This window comes from Notolepis coatsorum (assembly GCF_963971535.1).
Source record: "Notolepis coatsorum genome assembly, chromosome: 4".
NCBI classification, from domain to species: domain Eukaryota; kingdom Metazoa; phylum Chordata; class Actinopteri; order Aulopiformes; family Paralepididae; genus Notolepis; species Notolepis coatsorum.
The window spans coordinates 82,845,409-82,865,408 of NC_140168.1; the positions used below are offsets into that span (position 1 = coordinate 82,845,409).

The 20,000-nt window shown below is 44.4% G+C and overlaps 1 protein-coding gene across 1 annotated transcript in view; it reads right to left on the minus strand.

Annotated features, from left to right (window-relative positions):
* enpp2l (ectonucleotide pyrophosphatase/phosphodiesterase 2-like) overlaps nt 1-20,000 on the minus strand; it is a gene marked incomplete at its 3' end in the record, with an annotated part of 151,295 nt that overhangs the window by 24,355 nt on the left and 106,940 nt on the right. The window contains exons 16-20 of the mRNA XM_084313248.1: nt 16,659-16,737; nt 16,191-16,278; nt 14,906-15,072; nt 9,973-10,033; nt 9,572-9,711 (exon numbers count right to left, since the gene is read on the minus strand). Coding sequence (XP_084169374.1) covers nt 9,572-9,711; nt 9,973-10,033; nt 14,906-15,072; nt 16,191-16,278; nt 16,659-16,737 — 535 coding nt within the window. The remainder of the gene's footprint in view (nt 1-9,571; nt 9,712-9,972; nt 10,034-14,905; nt 15,073-16,190; nt 16,279-16,658; nt 16,738-20,000) is intronic.

Below are 20,000 nucleotides of genomic sequence, written 5' to 3' on the forward strand. Positions count from 1 at the left end.
GGGCCTTCTTGTCTTGTGCCATGCTGTTTCCATACCAGGCAGTGATGTTTCCAGTCAAGATGCTCTCTACAGCTCCTGAGATGAAGGACTGGAGTATCTTCCCCGATACTCTGAACTTCCTTAACTGTCTCAGGTGGTAGAGGCGCTGTTTCGCCTTCTTTACTACTGTGTCTATGTGTGTTGACCATGTCAGATCCTCTGAGATGTGGACCCCCAGGTACTTAAAGCTGCTCACCCTGTCCACGGTAGCCCTGTTAATCCTCAGTGGTGTGTGTGTCTCCTGCTGTCCTCTCCTATAATCCACGATCAGCTCCTTGGTTTTACCAATGTTCAGGAGCAGGCTGTTGTCCTGGCACCAGCGTTCCAGTACCTCAACCTCCTCCCGGTAGGCCTTCTCGTCGTTGTCCGAGATCAGCCCCACCACCACCGTGTCGTCTGCGAACTTCACTATGGAGTTGGAGCTGAACTTGGCCACACAGTCGTGTGTGTAGAGTGAGTACAGCAGGGGGCTTAGAACACAGCCCTGGGGGGACCCGATGCTCAGGGTGATGGTGTTGGAGGTCTGACCCCCCACCCTGACCGCCTGGGGTCTTTCACTCAGAAAGTCCAGTACCCAGGCGCTCAGGGCGGAGCTCAGACCCAGCTCGATCAGCTTGTCCACCAGTCTGGTGGGGACTATGGTGTTGAACGCTGAGCTGTAGTCAATGAACAACAGTCTCACATAGCCCCCCTTCTGACGGTCAAGGTGGGAGAGGGTGCTGTGCAGTACCTGGGAGACCGCGTCGTCAGTGGACCTGTTTGTCCTGTATGCAAATTGCATAGGGTCCATATCACTGGGGAGGGAGGCACAAATGTGGTCCTTGACCAGCCTCTCAAAACATTTCATGACCACAGAGGTGAGTGCCACCGGTCTGTAGTCATTTGGACATGTTGGGGAGGGTTTCTTCGGTACAGGGATGATGGTAGACATCTTGAAGCAGGCAGGGACCACCGACTCCGCCAGGGATTGATTAAATATGGCGGTGAACACCGGGGCAAGCTGGTTGGCACAGGACTTAAGTATGCGTCCTGTTATACCATCTGGGCCAGCAGCCTTCCCGGTGTTCACCTGCATAAATGCTCTTCTCACACTGTGTACCGTCAATGAGAGAGCGTCCCCCCCCCCCCCCCGCGGATGCCCCCTCCCCCTCTACAACAGCCGGCGCACCAGTGACGTCACTAGCCGTTGGGCTAGCAGTGCCACTGTTTGCACCAAACCGCGCATAGAAGGTGTTGAGCTGGTCCGCAAGGGAGGCGTTGTCGCTCCCCATTGAGGGGGCGCTGACTTTGTAGTCAGTTATAGCCCTCAGTCCCTGCCATAAGCCTCTTGTGTCATTCTGTGCCATTTGTGCCTCCATCTTGTCGGCATACGTCCTCTTAGCAAGTTTGACAGCCTTGCGCAGAGTGTAGACTGTTGTCTTGTACTCTTCCATGTTTCCTGACTCTCTGCCCCGGTTATAAGCAGTGGTGCGAGAGTTCAGGGCTGCTCTGATGGTACTGTCCACCCATGGTTTCTGGTTTGGGAACACCCTCGCCTTCTTTGTGGGGACGATACTATCAGCCAGTGTTGTTATGAATGACACTACAGCGTCTGTGAAATCGCTGACGTCACTGTTACTCCTCCTGAACATTCCCCAGTCGGCGTCATCTAGTGCGTCCTGAAACGTGGCCTCTGATTGGTCGTCCCATTTTTTTACCTCACGTGACACGACGGCATCATGTGATCTCTGTTTATACGCTGGGACCAAGAAGATGGCGGCATGATCCGACGTGTTTGTTGCTCCCGCTAATGGTGGAGCCGGTACAGCCTTGTATCCGGCTCTGAACGGGGTGTAGCAGTGGTCGAGTGTATTTCCTCCCCTTGTGGAGCAGACGATGTGCTGGAAGAAAGACGGCATGACTTTCTTCAGATTCGCCTGATTGAAGTCCCCGGCTACGATCATGGCTGCGTCCGGATGCTTGATCTGGTGCGCGTTCAGATGGTCGTGTAGTTCCCCTAGCGCCCTGCCGACGTTCGCCTGGGGGTGGATGTACACTGCAGTCATGATCACTGCAGTGAATTCGTGCGGAAGATGGAACGGACGTGTGTGTGTGTGTGTGTGTGTGTGTGCATGTGCTGAAATGAATGTTTCTATAGTATTCATGTGAGTGTGTGAGTGTGTGTGTGTGTGTGTGTGTGTGTGTGTGTGTGTGTGTGTGTGTGTGTGTGTGTGTGTGTGTGTGTGTGTGTGTGCGTGCGTGCGTGCGTGCGTGCGTGCGTGCGTGCGTGCGTGCGTGCGTGCGTGCGTGTGTGTGTGTGTGTGTGTGTGTGCGATGTGGCTCCAGCAGCACCTTATAAAAGAGTGTGACATCTACATCTAATAAATCTCTGTGCCCCGAGGCTCAGCAAGCCAGGTGATGTTGTTGTTGTTGTTGTTGCAACTCCTGTTGGTTCACGCCTGGATGTTTGTGAACACGGTGAGCAGGTGAGGTCATGCAAGAACGAGCGAGAAACATAAACGTCAAGGTGAATGCTGCGGAGGTGTGAGAGGTCCTGTGCTGAACAGTAAAGCTGCCCCGGGGCCACTGCCCTGCACTCTGCAACCCTACACGGTAAAAAATACATGTTTTTTCACAGGAAATTCACTGTATTATTTTACAGATTACACTTTCTACTTTAACACTTTGAGCGCCAGCCGTGTTTTCCTTTTTACCGGCTAATCTATGTTTTAAATTATGGCTATGTGTCTAATCTGCCCGTCACTTATCAAAAAAATCATTTTCCAGTCAACATTGGCAAGGCAGATTGTTTTTTTATCGCTTCATTTCCGTTTGATAGCATTTTGAAAATCACCAGTTTTTGCGGAAAAAAACAACCCATGCCTATGATAATCGCCTTTTACTGGAATATTCCAGAACGTTGTCATTTGTCTGCCTATTTATGAATCGTTTTCAAATAAACGCTAGATGATCGATATGTGTGCGCACGCACGCTCGTGCCGCGCGCTGATAATCGCTGCTCTTATTTCCTCATGGCTTTTACAGTCAAAACAGCCATATCACATATCACATAAACGCTTATATATCCGTGAAAACGAGTCTGATTATCCTAACACTGATAACATAGATTCCTTACCTGAGGTCAGATGGTATCCAAATGGTTTATTCCAATTTCCGATCGCCATTCAAAAAAATCGATAATTGTATTGATCCATCGTGTGTACAGTATAACCCATATTCGCCGTGGCTCAGAGGCTCCAGAATGAACTCTGGTAGACCCCGGCTGCATCAGTGAGAAGTAAAATGTGGAGTCAGAAATCCGTTCTCCCATTCACTTTCATTGAGTCCATTCCAAAAGGGTGATTTACCATCTGGGAGACGATAGGGGGGCGCTTTTTTCACATCTGAGCGCCGGCGGTCCCTGGATCTCCAACGGTAGGCTCGCGTGATGCAATATGATTTATGATCTATCTAATCCCCACTCACTGAATGATTGAGCCCCCCCTCTCTCTCTCCCTCTTCTCTCTTTCTCTCTTTCTACCTTTCCTTCTCTGCTTCCTTTTCTATTTCTCTCTTACTACTTGTTCTTTGCTTTTATATTCTTTGTTTACGAAAGCAAAATTATGTACCATGTTCTTTTTAGTATTCTTTTTATTCTGATGTCTGTTTTATATGTGTATGTTAAAAAAAAACATTTAGCAAGACAAACGATCCTGTGTTGATGCTGGAAAGTAGTCATTCCATGTGCACCTGCATAAACTGGATATGTACATACAGATGTGAACTGACACTGTGCCTAACTTCTAATAAAAATATAAATAAAAAAAAAGAAATGCATGTGGGTGGTTGACGTGACATGGCCTTTTTGGAGTGCTTAGTGTCAAAGATAAGTAAATAATGAAAACCTATATGAGATATATTTTTTTTATTGCACAGAACATTTCGTTTTATATGAATGCACAGAGCGTTTATGCAAATATTGTTCCAGTTATTCTGAAATATCAGACTTTTTTCAGCCTAGAACGTCAACCACCCAAATGTAGCGGACTGCATGCAACTGTTTATCTACCTACCTACCTCAAACTATAGTCTATTAATATAACTTTGTATGACAGCATGCACTGTACATACATCTGATTAGCACTATTACTCTTTATATATCTTATATCCAGTTTAATCACCTGTACATTGTATTTTGCTATTGCATTTTACTGTTACATTTGCACTCTGGTTAGATGCCAGACTTATTTTCGTTTTTTGTACTGTACTTGTGCTGTATGATGACAATACATTTGAATCTAATGTAATCTAATAAAAGATGTGCAGAAAAAGACAATCGCCCCTTGTGTGAATTGACAATAAAGTAAACCACACTCCTACGCAGAGCTGTCTCTACGCCTGTATGTCACAGCCTGCTAAACACCTCCGTCCAAGAGAGACACAATCTGCACCAAATCTGGACATCCACGACCGGAATAGTTTTGAAATAAACGTAAGTATAAGTATCACTAATAAGTTAATATGGGGGGGGGGGGGGAAACAATAATATAACAATAATATAATAGTATAGTATGTTTACTGTATCATGTTATTTGTACCTGTTTAGGCAGGGTGTATTCGGTATGTTATTTATACCTGTTCAGACAGGGTGTCTTGGGTATGTTTTAGGATACTAACTAAAACTAGAACATGATCATATCACACCAATTCTGTTCTCCCTACACTTCTTCCCATCCAGGCCAGATCTGATTTTAAAGTGCTGCTCCTCACTTACAAAATTTGAAATGGGCTTGCACCGCTCTATCTATCCGATCTCATTATACAATACTCACCCGCTCGTGCTCTTCGTTCACAAAATGCGGGGCTCCTATCGATTCCTATGGTAAAAATAAATCCGCTGTCCACAGAGCCTTTGCCTACCGCGCTCCCTACCTGTGGAATAAATTACCCGCCGTCGTCTAAATCTTTGCTTGAGACCCATATTTTCTCCTGAGCCCTGAGCCATCTTCTTGTATCTCATCCTGTATACCAGCACTTGTAGTCCTATTGTCATGGTTCTACCATGTCAGTATTCCTGCCTCTCTCTGTTCTCTTCCCCACTCTACCGCTCTCATTATCTTATATTAGTTACAGCTGGTGTGTCACGAGGCAGCTGATCTGCAGTCTGGAGGCATATATATATATATACCCGCCTCAGACGCGGAGAAGCTGTCAGATCGTAAACTCTCGTACCATGTTAGTCACGTTACTATGTTCTTGTCCTCGACCTTGTCGTAATCTCTATTCTCATCATCTCTCCTAGCCTGTATGGTGAAAACCTGGAGACACTGGCCTGCTGGTTAAGACCTGGAGACACTGACCTGCTGGTGAAGACCTGGAGACACTGACCTGCTGGTGAAGACCTGGAGACACTGACCTGCTGGTGAAGACCTGGGCCCTCATTTATCAACCTGACGTACGCACAGATATGTGCTTAAGCCGTGCGTACGACCATTTCTAAGCAAAGTGTGGGATTTATCAATTCGAACTTGAACTTGACTTTGTGCTTATATTTACGCACAGCTCTGAGCATGCTTAGCTGACGCCCAGTGGTAGAATATCGTTACTACGGCGTATGCGCTCCTCAGTTAATGCATTAGTTTCAAAGCGGAAATAAGCTTCCGTGCATTACTTCCAACACTGGCGTGTTCAACTTCTGTATGACCCGTAATTCATTATAGTTCATTGTAAAATAGCGACAGTAGTGCAATTATAACGGGCTCATGCGGGAACAAGAGGTTGGCTTGCTTGTTTGGCACGGGGGGCAGAAGCGCCAGAACACCCACCTCCAAACGCCATTAAATATTGTTTCAAATAAAAAGCGACATACTATTATTTTGTGTCATGTTTCCAAATAAGATTGGCCACAACGGAATGCTTTCTACTTCAATTTGTTGATTAGAATAGATTACCTCGCTCCGTTGAAACTTCACTGAGCTCAGCACACAGACATGATAATAATAATAACAACAACAATAATAATAATAATAATAATAGCTTCATTTTACATAGCGCCTTTCAAGAGACCCATGCAAGGTCGCTTTACATAGATGGGGGGGGGGGAATAACAAAGTAATAAAGATAGTGGACAGACTATGTAAATATGATGATGGGATTCAAGTTCGCGTTTTTATTGATAGGCATGCTGTCAGAGTATGATGTCATAAATTATGACTCATAATCAAACATTCTAGAACATTTGTCGTCACAGATCATGTCATAATAGAACATAGGCTACATGGCATGGTCCATCGTGATATTGTGTAGACTGTTATTACTACCACCCATTGTGACAACAGCCTTGTGAGCTCCCGCACACAAACATGATGGAATTCAGTTTGTATTGATCACATATAGGCAGGCTACACATTGCGTATAGGCTACATCATACATGGCAGTGAGATTCATTGTTCTTGTATATGCTCTCGTATTATTGTTTATATAGGCTACCCAATACTGACATCAAAATAGATTGTATGCCTCTAGAAATCATATGCAGCAGGTAGAAAATTGACGGAAAATCCGTCGCGATTTGGAATAGAATTGAGGAGAACTTTAATCCCTGGGTATTAATCAAACAAAACGGAAAAAGGCAGTCATATTCCAGCACGGTCTTTATTAGTGTTTGCGCTGCCCAGGCAGCAATGGTTAATAGATATCATATCCGACATCACCGTACGTGTACACGTCTGTCAGCCTGTCTCATAACACGCTTCCCTCGGTTTAGTCCATTTTTCCACATTTCATGGGGGTGTCCATTACCGTATATGGTTAATCGGGGCGGTTCTGGTATGCAAATACTTAAAACAGTGCACGAGCTCAAACGTAGGATCAAAGTCATATTTATCAAGACAGGTGTGCGTAGGACCTGTGTACGCACGTGTGATAAATCCAGTTTTTTTTGTGCGTGCACACATTCTAAATTCTGTGCTTACGCGTGGAAATAGAAGGTTTTCTAAGTGAACTTGATAAATGAGGGCCCTGGAGACACTGACCTGCTGGTTAAGACCTGGAGACACTGGCCTGCTGGTTAAGACCTGGAGACACTGACCTGCTGGTGAAGACCTGGAGACACTGGCCTTGCTCACAACCTTGTTCTAATCTCTATTCTCATCCTCTCTCCTAGCCTGCACGGTGAAGCCTGGAGACACTGACCTGCCGGCTAAGACCTGGAGACACTGACCTGCTGGTTAAGACCTGGAGACGCTGGCCTGCTGGTTAAGACCTGGAGACACTGACCTGCTGGTGAAGACCTGGGCCCCGTTCCCCGTACCTGGTTCAACTAAGTCGATCAAGATGTCATTATCCAGCTTCAGTTAACCCGATGTTTGAAGCCGGGATTTTCCTGTTCCTCGAAGGTGGATTCAGTCTCGTTAACTCAAGCCAGACTTGAGACCCAGGATAAGTGCGCGTGCCCGCCTCAGCCGAGAAGGCAGCAAGTGTCGAGAGCAGAGATCCTGATTCTCTAGCGGCATTGATTGATTAATTGATTTAAAACTTTAGTAACATATTGCAGTACGGCTCAATCGCCTCGCCGACAAGTTAAATGCGTTATCCATAGGCTAATTTTAAGTCCCTCATTACCTCAATCAATCAGATTATATTTCTTTAAACTTGCCTGCTGGATTGAATAATCAAATGAGATCTTGCTAGCGAAAATAATTAGTAAAACTGTTATACAGAATAACGATACGGCTCCCTTACCCATTGATTGATGTATGGTCGATCTTTTACTTATCTTCTCTGTGGTGTAACGGGTTCTTCTTTTGACTTTCACGCAGACGACCGGGGTTCGAAACCCAGTCGTCTCCTTCTTTTTGCAATATAGGAATAATTCAATTTGGTGCACGTTGAGAGCTATATAAAGAATGACATCCTCAATGCATGTAGATTTATAATATTTTAACTTAAAACCAGGCTACCTTTGCGTATAATAATTGATATTATATTCAAAAAAATTATATTGGAAACACGGGGTTTCGAACACCGGTCGCTGGGTTGCCAGGATTGAGCACTACCGCTGAGCCACTGTGCCAGATGGGATAAATTCATTGTTTATACATTAATGAACGAGAGACCCGTGTTTAGAATATTCTTTATTTTGTTGTTGTTGCACCGAGCGAGCGCCACGGTATATAACGTGCATTATTTAGGACAAAGTTAATTTAGTATCAGCATTTTGGGTCTATTTTACATTTCAAAAGACCCCTCTGGAAGAATGGAGCACAAAAACGTAATTCAGAATGGTATAACGCAGATCCTAGACTGTGGGAATAATTTCAGGAAACGCGCTGTCACTCAATGCGGGGGCGTGGCGATGGTTAATCCGGCTAACTTGAACTTAAACCCTGCTTTCGACCAGGCTCAAACTTTTGGATCTGTTGTCATGGTGATTTGGAAAATCCAGGTACGGGGAGCCGGAAAGTCCGGCTTAAGTCAGACTTAACCGAAAGTTATCCGGCTAACTCAGTTATCCAGGTACGGGGAACGGGGCCCTGGAGACACTGGCCTGGTACATTATTATTATATGTGTTTCATTACATGTATATATACATACATACCAATTATTCGCCTGTTCTATTCTCCATCCATCTATCATCCATAGCAACACTATATTATCACCGACATCCTGTTGGTGGATCCCCTTTGAACGGCCCATCTGAGGTTTCTCTCCTCCACGTCGCCTGTGGTGCTTTTTCCCCCTATTGCTAGGTTTCTAGTGAGTCGTTCCTCATCTTCCTGGGAGTGTTGCATATTTGGATTTCATGGTGGTTTTTGTTCTTGATCTATTGTGATGTTTCTTCTTGACTTGTACAGCCCATGGGGGCAATTCCATGTGATCTTGGGCTCTACAAATACATTTGATTTGATATGTTATTTGTACCTGTTTAGGCAGGGTGTATGCTGTATGTTATTTGTACCTGTTTAGGCAGGGTGTATGTTGTATGTTATTTGTACCTGTTTAGGCAGGGTGTATGTTGCATGGTATGTGTACCTGTTTAGGCAGGGTGTATGTTGCATGTTATGTGTACCTGTTTAGGCAGGGTGTATGTTGTATGTTATTTGTACCTGTTTAGGCAGGGTGTATGTTGTATGTTATTTGTACCTGTTTAGGCAGGGTGTATGTTGTATGTTATTTGTACCTGTTTAGGCAGGGTGTATGTTGTATGTTATTTGTACCTGTTTAGGCAGGGTGTATGCTGTATGTTATTTGTACCTGTTTAGGCAGGGTGTTTACTTGTATGTTATTTGTACCTGTTTAGGCAGGGTGGATGTTGTATGTTATTTGTACCTGTTTAGGCAGGGTGGATGTTGTATGTTATTTGTACCTGTTTAGGCAGGGTGTATGTTGTATGTTATTTGTACCTGTTTAGGCAGGGTGTATGTTGTATGTTATTTGTACCTGTTTAGGCAGGGTGTATGTTGTATGTTATTTGTACCTGTTTAGGCAGGGTGTATGTTGTATGTTATTTGTACCTGTTTAGGCAGGGTGTATGTTGTATGTTATTTGTACCTGTTTAGGCAGGGTGTATGCTGTCCAGAGAGGCATGGTCAGCTCTCGGCTGTATCCACTGATGAAGTCTACATGATGCAGCAGGCTGTACTGGGTCTCAAACATCACCGCCGGACGACCAAACGGCAGGTGGGTGGTGTCTGGGGAGGGTCACGGCAAAGATCAATAGCTTTCATAATAAATGCGGGCTGCACAATTATTATTTTTCTTTCGAAATTGCAACATGGCCCAGTGCAACTGGTAATTGCTCGATTTGACTTTCCATTTTTTTATATCTTTTAAACATGATCTGATGGGAATTCAGAATTGCCTGTTGAGAACGACATCTTGATGCATACAAATTTAACAATGAGCTATCTGTATATAGAGTAGAGTAGTAATGTAGAAGTAGATAAACCTACTGTAAGAATAGACTCCATCTGCTGCAGGACTGAAGCTCTCAATGATCTCCTTCACCTTGTTCTGGACAGACCAACACTTTACTAATAGTAGTAGTATTTTATTACATTATTATTATTAGTAGTAGTAGTAGTATTAGTAATAGTAGTAGTAGTCTTTTATTACATTATTATTAGTAGTAGTGGTAGTAGTAGTAGTTGTCTTTTATTACATTATTATTAAGTATTATTGTTGTTAATAATAATATATAACAACAACAACAACAACAACAACAACAATAATAATAATAATAATAATAATAATAATAATAATAATAATAATAATAATAATAATAATAATAATAATAATAATAATAATAATAATAATAATAATAATAATAATAATAATAATAATAATAATATAGATGTCTAGGTGAGGTTTGAAAAATTACCTGAAATCTATCATTCTGTTGTGAGGAGGACATGTGATAATCGAACATAAAAAATACTACTCAGTAGCGAGAGCTCTGCCGCACAATTATATATATTATATAATTATAATTGCATTATATCATGGGCACAGAATCCCCAAAAGGTTATGGTTGTACCAAAAGGTTATGGTTGTACCAACAGGTTATGGTTGTGCCAACGGGTTATGGTTATGCCAACGGGTTATGGTTGTGCTAACGGTTTATGGTCAAACCAACAGGTTCTGTATCACACTAGCTCACGCTCAGCATCTCATGCATATATCTCGCTTCAGCATATATACACTGAATACATTTCAAAATGTACCTTTAAATGCCAGCATTCATCTGGCCACACCCCCATCCGCTTACCTATATAAGCAGGGGTGGTGCCACACACTCATCTCCTTCTCAAATTTCATCACAAGCAACGTGTTGCTCATATGCCCACTTGACGTGGAGAAAAATATTAGCTGGAAAAGCAATGTTTACGAGGAAAGGAAGAACAAGGAGATACGTTGACATCATATCTTTATTTTCTCTCTCACTATTTTCGAGAAAATACGGCTAAAAATCCTCCACCGGTTTTCGTATTGGGAGCACGCCGCTGCATGCCTCTCAACTGCAGTTCCTTGCTGTGTTGGTTGGGGTGAAACCTTTCAGGACACAGCTGAACTGTAGGACGCGCCGCTGTTGTGAGAAGCGGTGGGTTTCAGGTTGGGTGAGTACTGTTTGCTTGCGGCTCCACTTGTCTGTTAGTGCTATGGGGGCTAACTGACAATGTTTACGAACACCGGCCCCAGTTTAAGGTCTTTTGGTTCAGCCTCTTGGGCAGCAGCGGAAGACCTTGATCTGAAGCCCATTATAGTTTGACTAGTGGGCCACGACCATTAACACTGGTGATCCCTGTGTTTTCTGGACGAGTGGATATCTCTCTGTCACCGTGTTAGGCCCCATCTTTCATAGCCAAATGAGAGTATTCCCTCACGAGGAGATATGGGCATAGATGTTCTTTAGCGGAAGATCTGTGTTCAAAGTCAGCTACACAGGCCAGTTGGGTATTGTGCTGGCTCCGTCGGGTGTTGGTAAAATCACCGTTGTAAAACTGTGTTAACATCTTGTTTCTCTTTTCTCTTAAAAAGTGAGGAGGGTTTCAGAACGGAGGGTTTCCTGGTCCCACGGGCTGGAATATTGGGCGTGTGCACCGCAGAAATTCCCCCACCATAGAGTATGTCACTGTGCGCGTCTCTGTTGGTAGGACTTCCGTGTGCTGTTCAGGTCCATGTGATGGATCTGTTTCGGGGGGTGGTCAGGGCTCCTCCTCACCAAGCTCCTATTCGGGCCTTCTGTGAGTTGGGACTCCTCCTTCCATGTGAGGGAGCCTCCTTCAGAGTACAGAGCCTCCTCCTCAGATTGTCAAGGTGAGTGGACCCTCAAGAAGGAGTCCTACTCTATTGTGTATGTATTCGATTCAATTCGATTATTGAGTGTGTATGGGTTCAGTGCCTCCTCCCCGGAGAGCCCTAAATCCAATTTTTTACATGGCTCAAGGTGCAATATATTCTTTTCAATCTGTACAGCTCGCGTGGGAAGTCTCTCTGGGGATTCCCGTCTCCTTCCTATGGGAGGGTGGTGGGATGTAATGTAATTTTTACCCCCGGCTGTGTAGACTGGGATACATACTGTTGGTGCTTCCTTCTTTTCTACTAGAAGTATCACACCCCTCTTGTCGTTCCCCTGGGCACCTTGGGGATTCAATGACAGGTCTAAATAGCCTGTTCATTGATGTGGGTGTGTCCCGACGCACGTATAGTGCTAGCTCGAGGTGTTCTGTAAACAGGCGACTGACTGGCACGCCTTGGTTGCTTGAGGTTAAAACAGCGTTTTTATAAAGCAACTGGGATGGAGGTTTTTCCTCTTCCGACGACCAAATCCAACGACCTGGTTTTTGTTATCGACGGATTCTCGTTGATATCTGGGGGATGATGACGGAATGGATCTGAACATATGTTGAGGGGTCTCACGCCCTGGGGGTGGGCCACCGGGCGCGGTTCGCCCGAACGTCTGGGTGGCGCCTTCTTTTCATGTTTAAGATCAACACGCATATCTGCCCCTTCTCCTGGAGTAGGCATGTCGGCGTGGTTAGGGCACGGGACTGGTTCTGGTCACGCTGGTCCGGATCAGTTGCACCCGTTGTCCGCCGGGGATGCAGATCTGCTGTTCTGGTACCCTGAGGGACTTGGGCTTTTTTCAGGGGTAAAAATGCCAGGTCGGTCCGGGTGTCACAGGGTTAAGCACTATGGAGACCCTGGTTGGGTAAGTTTTTTACTCAGCACTGTCGTAATGGCTTACGGCCATGCCAACCTGTACACGCTCGATCTCGTCAGATCTCGGACGCTACACAGGTTGGTCCTGGTTAGTACTTGGTTGGGAGACCGCCTGGGAATACCAAGTACGGTGTGCTTGGGGTTGGTTCTCCATTCTTTTTCGCTCCTCTCTCACGCATGGCGAAGAGGGGCCTGTTGGGGTGGTCTTTGACCTCCTCTGGTGACCCTGTGCTTCCCGTATCGCCGGGCCCGGTCCGAAGTAATGTTTCGTCGACCCGTAGGCCTGGGTTAACCCTTTTTTGAAAAACTGAAACACTTGTACTGCGTTATAGCCGGTGTATACCCGCAGGTGTGTTTTGGAGTTTTTTCTTGAGGGGTTATAGGAACAACCACCGCATTGGGTAACACCAAGGTGGTTGATTCCCTGGTGTGTTGGAGCAGTGTCAACTCCCGGGTTCACCGTTTGAGGGTGCCCCTGCACGTTCATGACGTCTGCCAATCGTGTCAGCCTTCTCTGCCTCAACCCCTCTGGGTGGGTTTTTTTTTTAAATGGAGGCTTGGTCATGCAACACCGCCAGCTTACGCCCATTCCGCCGGGGCGGCTGTGTTCAGCTGTCCCCTCTGGCGCCTGTCTCGTCCGCAGTCTCCAGGCTAGGGTTAATAGCCTGTTGCCTGGTTTTTCCCTGGTGCGCTGCCTGCTTCCGTTGGTTAACCTTTTTTGTGTGCTTACGGCCATGCTGACTGCCTGTTCTGCAGGGTCAGTGTGCCAGGCGGTGTACTATTGGGGGGACAGGGCCCGCTCGGCTGAGGGGCCTTTGTCCGAATACGCTGGCGATGTGGGGGGCGGGGTCACTAAGTGCCCACCTGGTGGGGTCTTGATGCTGGCATCATGGACTTCTCCGGGCCCCCGTTCCAGGGGGTCCAGTCCCTTTGGTGGGTCTGGGTCTTCCTTCGCGCTCCGCTGCTACGGCCTTGCCACGGGGTTGGGTTTACCCTTGACCCCGTGATTCTGGGGGCAGTAACGAGGTTTTTCCCTCCGTTCGTTCCCGGGTGGCATGCGGGTTGTGCGTGTGTGTAGTCGTGGGGTCAAGCCACGGTCTGCTCACCCTGTGCGTTGAGTTGCTTGAGTGCCTCTTCGCACGGTCGGGTCCGTCGACCTCCCGTGAAGCCCTCAATAGGGGGGGTGCCCTCCATTAGGGAGGGTCGGGGGGGCTCGGTCCTCCCTGATCTGATGGTTGTGGGGGGCCTCAGCAGGGTACATTTGTCGAGCTTCTAGCTCCCACTCAGCTCCTATTATGCATGAGACGCTGAGCGTGAGCTAGTGTGATACAGAACGTTAGGTTATGACATTAACGCATTAACGCTGCAGCCCTTGATTTTTCATTGTGGTGAAATTTGTTGGGAAGGAGATGAGTGTGTGGCACCACCCCTGCTTATATAGGTAAGCAGATGGGGGTGTGGCCAGATGAATGCTGGCATTTAAAGGTACATTTTGAAATGTATTCAGTGTATATATGCTGAAGCGAGATATATGCATGAGACGCTGAGCGTTCACTAGTGTTAACAGAACTTGGTTATAGTCATAACCTAACGTTATGGTTACAACAACAGGTTATGGTTACACCAACAGGTTCTGGTTACACCAACAGGTTCTGGTTAAACCAACGGGTTATGGTTACACCAACAGGTTATGGTTAAACCAACAGGTTATGGTTAAACCAACAGGTTATGGTTACAACAACAGGTTATGGTTACACCAACAGGTTCTGGTTACACCAACAGGTTCTGGTTAAACCAACGGGTTATGGTTACACCAACAGGTTATGGTTAAACCAACGGGTTATGGTTACACCAACAGGTTATGGTTAAACCAACAGGTTATGGTTAAACCAACAGGTTATGGTTACAACAACAGGTTATGGTTACACCAACAGGTTCTGGTTACACCAACAGGTTCTGGTTAAACCAACGGGTTATGGTTACACCAACAGGTTATGGTTACAACAGGTTATGGTTACACCAACAGGTTATGGTTAAACCAACAGGTTATGGTTACAACAACAGGTTGTGGTTATTCCAACAGGTTATGGTTAAACTGTTATGACAACATGTTTTATGGTTGTACGAACATTGTGAGCAAGTGTAGGTTTTTTTGTAACTGACCTCATCGTCACAACTACATCCCAGGTCATCAGTAGCAGTGACCCCGTCGTCGGGCATCGGTGATGTCACTTCCTCCGACATGCTGGGCTTGTAGGGCGGGTCTTTCAGCATGTCATTCAGGCTGCCGTGGGTACCGTTATTAGGTGCTGGTTTCAGGTCCAGTAAGTCTGACAGAGAAAAGAACAAAGCAGAAGAGTCACATCATGTCAAGTCACATGTCAAGTCATTATGTAAATGACGTCAAAACACATAAAAAGGGTTTCCACTCTTTTTGAGAAATCATATTCCAGGACATTTCCAGAAGTATTTTCTTGACAATCCAGCGCAGTGATCGCTACAACTGTACAATAAAGTCCCATTGTTGCCACTGTGTGCCAACAATTCCTCATAAATGACGTACATAATTGAATAGGGAGGTAGCACTATGTGCTGCACATTGCCGTAAAACTCAGATGTATGTTTTGTAGTAATTATGGTTAGGATTTTACAGCACTATAAAAATAAGAGGAGAATAAGCATGAGCTTGTCAAATGCCATGGTGGGCCAAAACCAAAGGAGCGTGGGCCACAAATTGTGCAGCGCTGCTATAATCCTACCAAAAGTCGGGTTTCCCAACAAAATACACACTATATACTGTAGGACATTTCCAGGACAACATACATTTCTTTTTAGAATATTTGGTCATTTTAGTACATTTTCCAGGATTTCCTGGATGGGGTCCTCAACTTAAGGACTTCTTAGTGGACTAATTATCACTGGACTTTGTTGACTAATCAAGTAGTTGATTCAATCAACAAATCAGTACAATTATGTGTTTATCATTTAAAATCTAGTGCTTACCAGACATGTGCTTATACATTTAAATCTAGCGCTTACCAGACATGTGCTTATACTTTTAAATCTAGTGCTTACCAGACATGTGCTTATACTTTTAAATCTAGTGCTTACCAGAGATGTGCTTATACTTTTAAATCTAGTGCTTACCAGACATGTGCTTATACTTTTAAATCTAGCGCTTACCAGACATGTGCTTATACTTTTAGATCTGGTGCTTACCAGAGATGTGCTTATCATTTTAAAACCAAACCTACAGATTAATTGTCTCATTGATGAAGACCAAACCTACAGATTAATCAACTTGTCGACTAAAACGAAATGTACAGATTAATCGACTCATCGACTAAAGGAGAGGAAGAAGTATATTCCAAACTGAAAAACATTATTTACCGCACATCACATTGTATAATTCTATATTTTCCATTTTAGAGGGAAAAATATTCCTTACCACACATGACATTGTATAATTCTATATTTTCAAAGGCTGGTACTTGTTTCTGGAACTTGAAGGTTGGACCATGGCCCATGAAGATTGTCTGTGTGAAGAGCCCAAATAATAACATAAAATACACTATTTACAAATAACACATTAGCCCAAATACTAGCATAACATATACTAATCACAAATAACACATTAGCCCAAATACTAGCATAAAATACACTAACCACAAATAACACATTAGCCCAAATACTAGCATAAAATACACAAATCACTTAATAACACATTAGCCTAAATACTAGCGTGAAATACACTATTCACAAATAACACCATAGCCCAAATACTAGCGTAAAATACACTATTCACAAATAACACATTAGCAGAGGAGATGAGAAGAGAGGAGAGGAGATGAAAGGAGAGGAGAGAGTATTGTTGAGAGGAATAGAACAGAACAGAAGAGGTCTTAACCAGGTGTACCCTCATGCTAGTGATCTTGTTGTCGAACCCGTGGTCACCAAAGAAACCACACCTCGATCTCCTGGTTTCAGGGACTTTCCTGAACAAAGGGAAACATACAGTATACCTTAGACATCTCAACCTTATGTCAACATATCAACCATAATCACATATTACTGTAAAACTTATCCTCAGTCTGCAGTTTATTATAGCAGCATGACAGGTCTGTAAACATTCTGATCTTCCTCAAGATCTCTAGTTGCATATGATACCATGCAGATTATCTTAAAGGGGACATGTACTATAAATGTCACTTTTCAGTCTCTAGCATTGTATTATAGTAATAGGAGTTAGTATCAATGTGTTTTAGTGTCTAAATACCATATTGGCGGATTGCTCTGATTCAGCTCAGATAATTTCCTGCTCCAGTAAATGAGTCCATCCTGATTTGAAGGCCTGAGTCACGTCATTCAGGCTCTGGGTAGAAGACAGTGATGTGATTGGCTCTGTGGTTGTAGCTAATGCCCGCCCACAATCTACATAGACGATACACGCAGACTAGACAGCGAGTGGAAAACCACTTCCTCATACTGCGAGGCAGTGAAACCCGACACCTCTGCATACTCTGGAGGGAGAGAGAGAGAGAGAGATAGAGAGGGAGAGAGAGGGAGAGAGAGGGAGAGACAGGGAGAGACAGAGAGAGAGAGAGAGAGAGAGAGAGAGAGAGAGAGAGAGCGAGAGAGAGAGAGAGAGAGAGACAGAGAGAGAGAGGGAGGGAGCACTTGGGGGAGGGGGGAACTGCCGCGCCACACGGGAGAGGGGAGGAAAGGAGGCCCCCCCCCCCCCCACACAAGCTGCCGCAGGGAGAGAAAAAACGAAAGGAAGAGACGGCCTGTCTTTTTTTTCTCTCTCTCTCGCTCTCTCGCACCCCCCCCTCTCTCTCTCTCTCTCTCTCTCTCTCTCTCTATCTCTCTCTGTCTACCAGTCGCAGACTGTGTGGACTGACTGTCACTCAAAGTGCTTATGGGCGGAGCCAGGCCATAACAGCCTGAAATCTTGAAGCTGGAAAATGATGGTTTTGAGTACTTGATTAGAACTATAAAACAATGCATTTTTTTGAAAAAAAACGTACAGATGTCTTCAATAGACTAACAGGAATTGTGTAAAGTTGCCCAAATAGTGCTAGGAATAGCAGTACATGTCCCCTTTAAAAAAATTGCCAGCTAGAGCCCTTTAACCTCTTAAGCCCTAGCCATATTTTCAGAAAATTCGTCTAAAAGTACATAAATGGAAGATTGTTCCACTTCTACAAGGTCAATTAGCATGTTCTTGGTATCTAGGGACATCTATGGACCTCAGGGAATGTATTCCCAGTGTCAGAAATATTGCCTTTTTTTGACGGTGAATAACACCATGCTAACATTGACCAGTCAATGCAAATTTAGCTCATTTAGCACCTTCTTGAGATCAAGTGTAAGAAAAAATCTAAGCAAATTAATAAAGGGCAGATGATTTACATGGGTTTTTGTAGATACAGTACTGAATTTTGCCATCCGGATACATGCAATTTGAAATATGAATAGGCCTATAAATGACCTTATTGTTTTTGCCAAGTCATACATCTATGGATAATTTTCATGTCAGCCCCTCCAGCTTAGACAGAGGCTGGTATTAGCTGGGTAGTGTAGTTTTATGAAATTTCAATGTCCATCGAAAGCCCTGGGTCTCCTCTTTCTTAGGACTACAATGGTTTCATGACGGCTTCCTTTATCTCCGTCTAATTCATCCGGTTTCCGATCCAATGCGCTAAGATTTCTATAAACTCATATTTCACTAATAACACTTAAAATCATTGGTAAATTGCTGAAAATATACACTTTGACTGCTGTTTTGACAGGGTTAGGGTCTTTACTCTTGGCTACATTTGAAAAAGAAATGCAACATTAATTAATATGGACTGTATTGATCTATTTATGGCGTGAAATTAATCTTGTACCGGACCGATCTGGCTTAAGGGGTTAAAAACAGCTAATAAAATGGCGGAAAATCTGTAACATAAATGGCCGATACTGATAGCTTGTAAAACATCCTTAATTTGAATTGGTCGACCTTTAGAAAATACTATAAAAAATATCTAAATGTTGGCAATAAGCTTCAATCATTTATTTGGTCAATTATAAGTCTTTAAGATTTTAATAAAAATCCATAAAAAAATGTGTGCTGGAGAAAGGTTTTGGTAAAGTGTGTGCCGCTAAAAATACAGCGTGATTATCAAATCAAATCAAATGTATTTGTAAGGCCCGACAACACATGTTAATGTCCCCATGGGCTGGACACGTCTTCTTTAAACAAGTCAAGAAGAAACATCACAATAAATCAAGAACAAAACAAAAACACCATAAAGTCCAAAAGATTTTAAATAAATGCAACACTCCTAGACAAGGTAAGGAAAAACTCACTAAAACCTAGCAATAGGAAAAAATGCACCACAGCCAATGTGGAGGATACAAACCTTAGAAGGGCCGTTCAAAGGGGGATCTCCCTTCTTAGATGTCGGTGATAGTAGTGTTGCAATAAAACAGGCGAAACAGTTGGTAAGCATGCAACTGAATATTTTGAAAGATAAAAAATAGAGCTGATGGCGGATCTATTTGAGGCAAGGGGGCGGCGCAGAGAGGGTCACATCCTCCCTCATCCTCCCGGTCATATTCAAGATGGCTGTCCACTTCAATTCATTCTGACGCCTGAGTCACAACAACGGACTTCTTTGTCAACTTTCACCACCTTCCCCCACTCTCACCCGCTCGGCTGCAGTCTCTTTCGGAGCGGACGCTGGTTGGCTACAAGGGTGATCAATCATTTTCGCCATCAGTGGTGACGGAGTGGCCTGTCAAACGACGCTGGCCGGATATATACGCCATGTAACTCGGGATCCGAAGAACACAATAGGTTGAGTGTGGTAGCGATCGAAAGGAGGCAAATTCAACTTTCGAATGGTGTATTGGATGATCAGAGAAAAAGGCACCCCGGAGCCGACAGACGAGAGCAAGTAACGCGACGCACACGCATCCCACGCACGGGCGTGGTGTACGGTATACAGTACGCCGAACGTTAAGAGGTTAAAACCTTAAGAAGATTTATAGTATAAGTTAAAAAAAATGTCAAAGTTAACTCAAATACAATGCTGACGAGGCAGGCTGGGGGCTCAACATTCCGGAACTCTCAGGCAGACTGAGGATTTTGGAACAGACCCGCTACACAAAACCATCTCGGATGTCATCCTTTGAAACCGTTTGTAAACTTTCAAACCTTCAAAACTTTCACAACTTGCCCTCTTCTTGTGTCGTCGTCACGCCTAAACCT